Source organism: Cariama cristata, unplaced genomic scaffold (assembly GCF_000690535.1).
Source record: "Cariama cristata isolate BGI_N322 unplaced genomic scaffold, ASM69053v1 scaffold35002, whole genome shotgun sequence".
NCBI classification, from domain to species: Eukaryota; Metazoa; Chordata; class Aves; order Cariamiformes; family Cariamidae; genus Cariama; species Cariama cristata.
Window position 1 is genome coordinate 1 of NW_009605082.1, and position 9977 is coordinate 9977.

At 46.2% G+C, this 9977-nt stretch overlaps 1 protein-coding gene across 1 annotated transcript in view; it reads right to left on the bottom strand.

Moving 5' to 3' along the window:
* Window positions 1-6403: 6403 nt before the first annotated feature.
* LOC104158235 (activin receptor type-1C-like) overlaps window positions 6404-9977 on the bottom strand; it is a gene marked incomplete at its 5' end in the record, with an annotated part of 5461 nt that continues 1887 nt past the window's right edge. The window contains 6 exons of the mRNA XM_009695825.1: window positions 6404-6529; window positions 6864-6994; window positions 7219-7343; window positions 8047-8203; window positions 8732-8899; window positions 9131-9361. Coding sequence (XP_009694127.1) covers window positions 6404-6529; window positions 6864-6994; window positions 7219-7343; window positions 8047-8203; window positions 8732-8899; window positions 9131-9361 — 938 coding nt within the window. The remainder of the gene's footprint in view (window positions 6530-6863; window positions 6995-7218; window positions 7344-8046; window positions 8204-8731; window positions 8900-9130; window positions 9362-9977) is intronic.

A 9977-nucleotide genomic window follows, 5' to 3' on the forward strand; every position in this document is an offset into this window, starting at 1 on the left:
AATGTCTACAAGTTACCTGAAACAGCCCTCAACCCTTTTCCCCTCACAAAATGAACATTAAAAAGAAAAAAAAAAAAGTTTTACACTTCACAGGAACACAATGACAGAGTGTGCTTAATTTATTAAAATCGCCACGTCTTTCCAAAAGTATACCGGTATGTAAAATATGCATACAAAATACAACATTTAAACAAATTATTTACACCTGGGGCAGCTGCAATATCAAGCAATAACTTCAGCAACAGTTTTAAAAATAACTTGCTGCAGCGTACACTAGATTAGGTATTTCACAATATGAAGGCTGAATTTTAGCATTGGACTGCTATACTAAGATCTAAAATATTACAGTACTTCCAGATAAAATATTAATGCTTCTTTGAAAACTAGACAACTCAGAAACTGGTTTGTAGATTGACAAAATACTACACATTTCTCTTTGGGGACTGAAAACCACAGCAGATTTTGACACAAATGTAATAGCTACATTCAAAATACATTCAGCCTATTTATGCCAAAAATACATTCAGTATAAGTTACAACTTATTGCACATTTCTTATATTCTGTAGAAATATAACTGTACCTCTTAATGCTTATTTCCCGTACATTCGTAAATTGTGCTGCCTGTTAAAACAGAACTCGCTGCCTTTCCCTAAAAGCTTCACACGGATGGGGGTACCCCAGCACGTCGGGATGATCCCTGCCGTGCCGTTTGGAATCGCAGACACGCGGTTTGCCCTGCCAAGGCAAGAGGGGTCCCATTCACAGGAGAAGACCAACTCCCGGTGCACCACGCACGGCAGCACCGGGCTCTGCCCGCAGGCCAAGGACAGCTTTACTAAACCAATACTAAACCACAGTAGATTTAGATGAGATATGAGGAAGAAATCCTTCCCGGTGAGGGTGGTGAGGCAGTGGCAGAGGTTGCCCAGAGAAGCTGTGGCTGCCCCATCCCTGGAAGTGTTCAAGGCCAGGTTGGATGGGGCTGTGAGTGACCTGGTCTGGTGGGAGGTGTCCCTGCCCACGGCAGGGTCTTTAAGGTCCCTTCCAACCAAACCATTCTATCGTTCTATGATTTTTGAGCCATAACCTTTACCAACACGCACCACTACACAAAAATGCACTTGTGCATCTGTACCGGTAGACCACAAACAATGTGACAGAGATCTTCCCACCTGTCCTCACCAGCAAAACTCCCACACGGGTGGGAGCCCCGCAGCAGCACCAAGGTCCTGCTGCTAAAGATGTCCGCATGGCGAGGCAGTACATGAGATACCGTTCTAAACAGCAGTGAATGAAACACAAAAACTTCCTTCTCATTAGCAAGGATGTACGAGGGACGTCCTTCAGCCCATCAACGGTCACAGGAGATCCAGGCTGATAGGGACCACGAGAAGATCTTGCTCCATTCAATGCTAAGACCCGTTGTAGGGACTAGACATACTTCTAAACAAATTTATTTACAGTTCCTGAATCTATTACCAAAAAAAGAAGTGACATAACAATGACTAAAACATTATAGGATTCATTATAGGGTTACATGAGGGAATGATCTTGGTTAACTACAAATTACTATAAAAGTCGCAAAGTGCAAAAGAGATTACAGTTTGAGTTTCTCAAGGGGTATTTGGGGGGAGTAGTTAAGGAAACAAAAAAAAAGTTAGGTGCTAGAGAAAATGTTAATTAACTTTCCCTTTCAATTCATATTCCATGCATTAAGTTTTAGGTTCTTATGTGAAGTGAATTAAAAAAATCAGTAACTCCCCAAACTAGAAGCATCAATTAGGAGAGGTCAATGTAGTGACCGGTCTTGAGCATCCTTGAGCTTGAAAGTTTTTACAAGCTTACGAACTTGTGCTTTAAATGAAGATGAGAGGTTACTAATGTTCCTGCTAAAGAAACCTAAGCCTCCTAAAACCACAAAGAAACGTCTCAGCATAACCTCTGTTCTTAAATTTGAACAGGACAAATCTACACTGAGGGAAAAGGCCACTAAAACAAGAGGGTTTGGGGTTTGTTTTTTTAAAAGTAACTACATTTCAAAGCCCGGTACAACAAGACCAGCCCCTTGGCTCAGTTTCGTTTAACTCTAGTTTGCAGAAACATACACTGACCTCTCAACAACAAAAGAAAAACCAGTGCAAAAATATTGAGCTAAGTGAAAACTAGGGCAAACAGACCGTAACACCTCATGCCATGAGATACCTGCAGGAAAAGATCTGAAGTATTCCCGGGGCTGGAGCTGTGACCTGCGAGAGCGCAGCTGAGCCAGACCAGCGTCCGGCTGCGCAGAGCATCCTCCTCCTCGCACACCTCCCCAGCCTGGCACCAAAAGGGTCGTCGTCAAATTCCAGAGTTCTTCAACAACTTTCAGAGACTCCAGGAAGGAAATTGAAAAAAGCATAGCCTAAAAATCCACCACCACTTAAGACTGACCAAATGGATAGGAAAAAGCAAGTGGCATTTACAACTAAAAGGAAGTTACTGATGGTGGTCGCACTGGTGTCTGAAGCAAGATTAAACTAAAAAAAGCAAAGGGAGCCAGCTGTACCCCAGGGCAGACCACGGAAGAGCCGCAGAGGAACGCAGGCTTGTGCCGGTGAGCTCCCCCCTGCACAACCTGCCCAACTTCATTACACTACGGTGTAAAAAAAACCCGGGTGTGCTGCAGCGTAAGGCCCCTGTAACAGCCGCAGGAGCCTTGCGAAGGTGGGGACCACATTTATTTCCATAGACACACCAGGCACAGACCGCACCTTGAGCCCCGGAGCAGGGGAGGGCTTCAAGAAACACCCGAGCAGCCGTCGGCAGCGCGGCGGTAGCAGTGCCGGATCCAGGAGCGGGCAGTACTGTTCCTGATCACCGGTTCGCTATCGCCTTACCCAGTAAACCCTCCTGCAGACCTCTCCTAGCTCTACCCACAGAGCGGGTCACCAAAGTGCCCGACACCAAAAAGCACATTTGGTTTTTTTTTAATTTCGCAGCGTGACTTGACTTTAGCACTGTTCCTGACCCAGAGGAGCTTCTGCACAGACACCAAATTCCTCCAACACGCAATCCAATTCACGGGGAAAGAATCTCCAGGAACAGTTATCAGATACACTTCAAGGGCACGGACACTTTCAAAGGATAATATAGATAAAAATTGCATAGGACCGAATTTAAAATGGAAGAAAAATCCCCAGAGAGCATTCTGATCACTCTCCCCATGAAGTTCAAGGAATGCCTCCATTTTAGGCAAAAAGACTTAACATGTTTCAAAAGTGGCATAAGAGAAGCTAACGGTGTCCCTTGGTCATCTTGCATTTTGTATGGCAACTGATCAAGTTTTCACTAACGAGTCTAATGCATGAGGACTGCTGCAAACATCACGGGCTTTGCTATCGAGACGGTTCCTCTACACGGCTCAGCCAACACCACTTTTTCCTTCGCACCCCCCTGAACAATCGCGAACCTGCTCGACCACGAGCTGTACCGCAAACAACGGCGACCGCACCTGCTGCCAGCGCAGGGGCCGGCGTACTTGGGATGAGCTTGATTCTGTTGTATTCTGCTCTTGAAAGAAACTACAATACTGTTTGTTTTAAAATTATTTCCTTCAGTCATTTCAGCATTATTTTAAACAACTATTTGTGTTTCGTGATTTACGACTCTGGCATGGGTAGGCAGTGCTGTGGCTGTGCAACTGCATCGCGGTGCAAGGAGCAGACGTTCAGGACCACGCCGGAGCCACCTCCAGAGCTCCTCGGGCTAGTTGTTCATGGGTACCCCATAGCGACAGGTCACCCCGTCGTAAGACAACCCTGTCACTTCACTAGGCTTCACTCTTCGATACCTTCTCCTTGCTGTTAACTGTTCTAAATGACTGGTTTTAATGCGTGTTTTAACACACTACTTCGGTTGTTCACAAACATTTGATTCTTTTTTCTCAGAAGAGGAGCTAACTGGGTCTGCAAGTGCCAGGAGCTCAGTAAAGACGGACTGTTTCCTTTTGGGCACCTTCCCAAGTGCTAAAGCAATTCTGAAAAGTTCATCTCACCTGCACGGTTTAGGGCTCTTTCTTCAAAAGTGTTTAATACTATTTAAAACTACTTTTACTCCACTACCACTGATTTCAGACATCTTATTCTGCAAATTGAAGAAGAGTTGATTTCAATGACATCTCTTTTCAAGACATCTCTTTTTCCAACTTAAAGATTTTTTTTTTTTTTGATTGCTCCTTTTGAACATGAGGCTTTCTTTCAAGTTAAGAGCCAGCATTTGTTCTTGTGGAACGTATGTTTGCAGATCTTTTGATACTCAAGTCAGCATCACACTTTGGATCATGCAGTTGCAACAACTACCCCTCCAACAGCTTAGAAAGCACACATCTGTTGAGCTCCCCGGTGTAGTTTATGCAGTTGAAGCACGTAAGAATTAAATCTGTAAGACAACTTTGATTATATCTCAGAAAGCATACTGGAGAAAAATCTACAAGCAATCTAGTAGAAATATTCTCCACCATTCAGCTGACAGACCATGCAAAGACTTGGATTATTTCACACAAGCAGGAGTGACAAAAAGTTACGCAAACAGGTAAATGGCATTAGAGACTATTTACAGGGCAATTAACATCCATGAGGAGTCCATAATGTCCTAGTGTGCGTGCCAGGATGAAACACGGAGCACTGATACTACTGACCACTTCATTCAGTAGAAGTTTAACTCATTCTTCCATGTAAGAGCCCCAATTCAAGAGGTTTCATGTCAAAGATTGACCTTAAATACTGTCAAAGATTGATCTTAAATACCGTAATTAGCTGACGGCTTACTTCCACAGAGCTCCGTGTGCTACACCAAATTTTTGCAAAGCTCTGCTATTCTGGAAACATCTCTGGGCTCAATTTCCATGGAACACCTGGATTTAGAAACATTTAGAGAACTGTATTATTATGAAATGCATAATTTTGGCTATTAAAAATATCAGAATACTATATTGAAATGTGTAGACCACGGAGTGGGGCAGAATTCACAAAATGCCAGAACACCAGTGAGTTTTGGAAAAACACCCCGCTTTTGATAGCTTGCCCTATTATGGAAATATGATTAGAGATGTTTATACTTTTCACCAGGCTGGTGCTAGTACAGAAATCCGTATGAAACCTCTGAACCGGCTGTATCGGCTTCATGCAAGGACATCAGCGCTTTAAATTTACTTTTTAACAGGTCCCTAGGCTGTGACAGACAACATCAAACAGTGATCCAGTCCAGAGCGCAGGTACGTCTGAAACATCACTTTTAAGTGCCAAAAGCTAGGGTGGTAGAACGCACAGACCCTCCCGAAGTCAGGGGCACCGCGCCAGCGCACAGCCTCAGCGGGGGCTCTGCCACTCCTGAGCACCGCGGCGGCGGTTCACGGTCCCGAGGGCGTCCCCAAACCCTCCGACAGCGCGGTGGGCTGCGTGGTACACAAACCCTCTGACAGCGCGGTGGGCTGCGCGGTACATCGCTGCAACGAGAAACAAACTTTTCTGCCAGGCCAGGTTTCAACTGTTTTCCAAGAATTAATTTTGTTAAAGCTTCCCCTTAAAACATCAAAAGGCACTACAAAAATGTTACCAGTGACAGATGGGCAAGACGCTATTTAAAAATACATACTTTCCCAGGTTAGGTAGCATTTCTCCCATTCCATCCCTACATATCTATCAGAAAAGTATTGCCTCTGTGATTTTTCCTACTAACTGTTCAAAAGAAAAATTGTCCCTTGATTGATATGTTCAATGAACAAATGAACAGAGTAAAATAACTCCAAATCCTAACTATAATATTGTACATGAAATGAAGACAATAAAAAGAAAACTTAATAAAAAAAACTGACCAGAGGCTTTTGTTCACAATATACATACTTAGTGGAATTTTCACCTTTTTTATTTGCTTAGGTAATGATAAATATAGTATTTAAAAATGCATTTTACTGACAGCCCCTTTTCAGATTCCTGTGAAAAAATACGTAAAAAGCTGGATTAAATTTGGTTTGAGGATAAAACATGTGGTTTCCCTTGCAAACAGGCTTTAACCAATACCAGCTATTTCCAACACGTTTGGGGTTTGACTAGGATAAAAAGCGCAATAGCGAAAGGTATTTTTACGCCGTCATGGTGTTTTAAGCTCCTTTCTGCAATTAGCCTAGTGTCTAATTTACTTTAGCAAACCAAAGCAGGTCACTGACTCGCTGTACCAAACATCAGCTATAAGTCAGAAGCTGCCCCTTCCAGCGGCCAAATGTGAAGCTAGACGTCAGTGCTCTGGTTTGGGCACTTAAATACTGAACCACATTATCTGAGGTAGACCAAAAATAAAAATAATATCACATGTTAAAAGATGAACAGAAGAATTCATTCCTCTCTCTTCCTCCAAGGAGCTCCGTCAGGCTTTGGAGTCCTCCTGCACACAGAGCTGTGAAATGGTCTTCTTCACGCGCAGGGCGGTCAGCCGCGCCGCGCCGTTGGCGTACCAGCATTCCCGCATTATCCTCCCCATTACTCGCAGCGCCTGCGCATCAGAAATTAAAAGACCAGGTCAAGAATAAAACCCTCACCTCCCGCTTTTAAATTTTTTTTGAAGTGCAATACTGGAAGATAAAATACAGCTCTCTGAAATGGTAATACAACAGCAGTATCATAAATTAAGACCTATATTCGAGAGAGTTCAGCACTTGGTGCAAAGATGGTTTTCTCTGTATAGATCTGGGAGCTGAAAAAGAGCTAGACAGCTGAAACACGTTTAAATTCAGGAGAAGCTGGACATCAAACTCCCTTTGTCTCACTGAAGAATTCCCCATCTTAATTTAAAGATGTTTTACAAGAAACTGGAAAACTGCCTTTACCTCACAGCTTTGCCACTGGTTTGGAATATTTGGTCTGAGCTTCTGCTCGCAAACTACCCTTCTCATATCTTCTATCGAAGGATCAGAAGGCACAACATCATAGTAAGGCAACTGGTATTCCTCCGTGATTCCTAGGAAAGATTTATCGTGTAGGTAACACAAAACCCAAAGTAGCTGCTCCAGAATAAACTCTGTTTTTACAGGCAATGCGAGAGAACAGAGGAACATTTGGGGCCACCTTGAACAACTGCTCCACAACAGACTCCCAAATACTGCCAAGATAAGGGAGAGTGCTTTTGCTCTATTTAAGGTAAAAGCGGTCGGGACTGCAAAATGAAAAGGCCAGAAACCTCACCTCCAACGGAGCACCTTCGGGCTATCTCCCAGTATACCAGCCCAAGAGAGTATATGTCTGCGCGCTTGAAGGACTCAAAGACGTTCATGTTCATCACATCGTCAAGTATCTCAGGAGCCATATACCTTTAAAGCACACAAAGGTCAATTTGCTAGAGGGAGTTCATACAAAAGACCGGGCTGCTGCGTGCCGGCGCCAGGTACCAGCCAGTCCTACTGGGAAAAAGGGAAAACACTCCTTTTGACGGTGACCCCGAGTGAAAGCAAGAGAAGTTGGTCTGGGTGGTAAATGCAATGCTGAGAAAGTCTGAGACAACGCTCCACACTGCGCAGCACAAGTGCTTGCTATGAACTAAGCCACCTGAAACCTCATCGGGGATGGCCAGGGACGGGCTACCAGTAGAAACCCAGCCTGTCCGCTGTTAAAGGCACTGCTCTCCAACTCTCCTCTGCTGCTCGTTTTTCACCCCCAGCTACCGACAGCTACGCTGACGGAGGCCGGCAGACGGGAACGGCTCCGCCCGCCCCCCGCCGCGGCGCTGGGAGCGATGCCCTGACTGGGCCCAGCAGCACCGGGGGTGACCGACACAGGACATCCACGCCACAAAGCTGCGCTCCACATGGGGTCGTCAGCTCCGTCCCACGGCGGGGCTGGCAGCCACCTTCCGCACCCACCCAGCGGGGACGGAGGGCTTGGGTCTATTGCCAACATTCGGCAGATGCCAAAAGCAGAGGGGGAAGTCACCGATGGAGGAAAGGGCCGAGAGGCTGAGAGAAGCTGTCCCGCGGGGCAAGCAGGGCTGGCGGTGGGCAGCCCGCCCTCACCCACCTGCTGGTCCCCACCCTGGGGTTCTGGGGAATGTCGATGGTGTTCAGCACCGAGTCGTGCTTCACCGCCAGGCCCAGGTCCGCGATGGCGCAGCTTTCGTTCCTCTTCACCAGGATGTTTTTAGATTTCAGATCTCGGTGTGCGATTGCTGGCTTGCCTGTTCGCAGAAAGTGCCGTCAATTTTGGTAACAACAGTACGGATTTTAATATAACGAGTAAGGAAGTAAAAACTGTTTTATTCAACTTTGTTACTACACCCTGTAAAAAAAACCACTGAAGTCTATTTTGCACCAAGTAAAGCTCTGCTAAATGCCATTAAATAAAAAACCCTTGAGGGCGTTTTTGTTCCAGTATCTGTATTTCAGCAATAAAACTCAAAAAGAGAAACTGTAAGTTCACCCTCTGAATTAATTTGGAAAACCCTTCATTAGCGCTCCCCGTTCGCACAGCTGCTCCCGCAGGCACCCACTTGAAGAGGTGGAAGGAGGCGCAGACAGTGAAAGTGGGAAGATGCTATTCCTACTCTCTGTTTACACTGTACCACAGACGCTTACCCTAATACTGTTTCCTGCAGCATAACAGTTTGTAAAACGCTTTATTACACCACGTCACCCATAAACGTTTTTGCCAATACCGCTGAAGCTCCTTAAATTACTTGAAGGCCAAGCGGGAGGGAAGCTCTTGCCTTGCGTGCCGACGATCTCCATGTGGAGGTGTGCCAGGCCGCTGGCCACCGACAGCGCCAGCTTCACCATGCCCTCCACCGTCACCGTGCCTCTGTTCAGGTAGTCGAACAGGGACCCTTGCTCGTGGTACTCAGAGACAAGCCAGAGCTGAGTCCACGTCCCGTTATCTGCCAGGAGGAAGCAAGATTATTCAGCCTTATTAAAAACAATCAGCCAGGGAAAGCCTTCCCGTTTCGTGGCCGGCTCAGGCACACAAACGAACGGGCCTGCTGGCCATCCCAGCAGGAAGGAGCTCGGGACAGCTGCGAGGTTCGAAGCGGTGTTTCAGACGGGAGCAGGGGCAGCGAAAGCAATTCTGAGACCCACCCCCGGGACTTCACGCACGACTCGCAGCGTACCCTTGTTATCGGCAGCAATAAAGCCCAGGATGTTTTCATGTCTCAGCATAACCGTCTGATAAATTTCTGCCTCCCGAAACCAGGACCGTTCATCTCTGGAGGAGAAGATTTTCACAGCTACATCTTCCCCACACCATTTTCCACGCCAGACTTCACCAAATCGGCCTTTTCCTACAATTTCCTGCAGGACAATAGTCCTCGCGATTGTTCTTTGTACGAGCAGAGGTAAACCTAGTTTAAACAGAAGAGATGGGTATTTGTGAAATAGTTCAGCAGTGACCTTTAAATCCCAAAGTTGGATATTTTCCAGTGAGGAGTAGTACTCATGACTTTGCTTTCAAAGAGTACCCAGAGAAAATCCTCTCCCAACCAAAAATCTCCCAACATCGTACTTTTCAGTGTTACCTTCCAGAGGAGCGCACATCGTGTCTGTCACTAGGTACAACCGACAATCTCAGTCCTGAAGCGAGTTGGGTGCGAGCCCTCCCTGCCACCACCACCGGGCAGAGACCGAAGACCAGAGCGTCTGGTTTTGGTGCGTGCCGGTGACAGCCTAACGTCTGTTAGTCTGCCAAGGGATACCAGGGAGACCCCCGGCCCTGGGGACAAACTCCAAGCACCATAACCCAGTCTGGGTCACAACAGGAATTACACACCCTTCAGAGGAGGGGGCAGGGGACACAAACAGAAAAGGTCTGAAAAAACTGGTGTGTACGCCATGGCCTGCCCAGAAAATAAGCCCGGCTTTGCTATTCTGTTGAGAAAGGAAAAAAGGCTGGCTGTGACCGATGCATAAAAAAGCCACGATGGACTGCAACAATCATGCACCGGCAAATGCCGGGGCTGG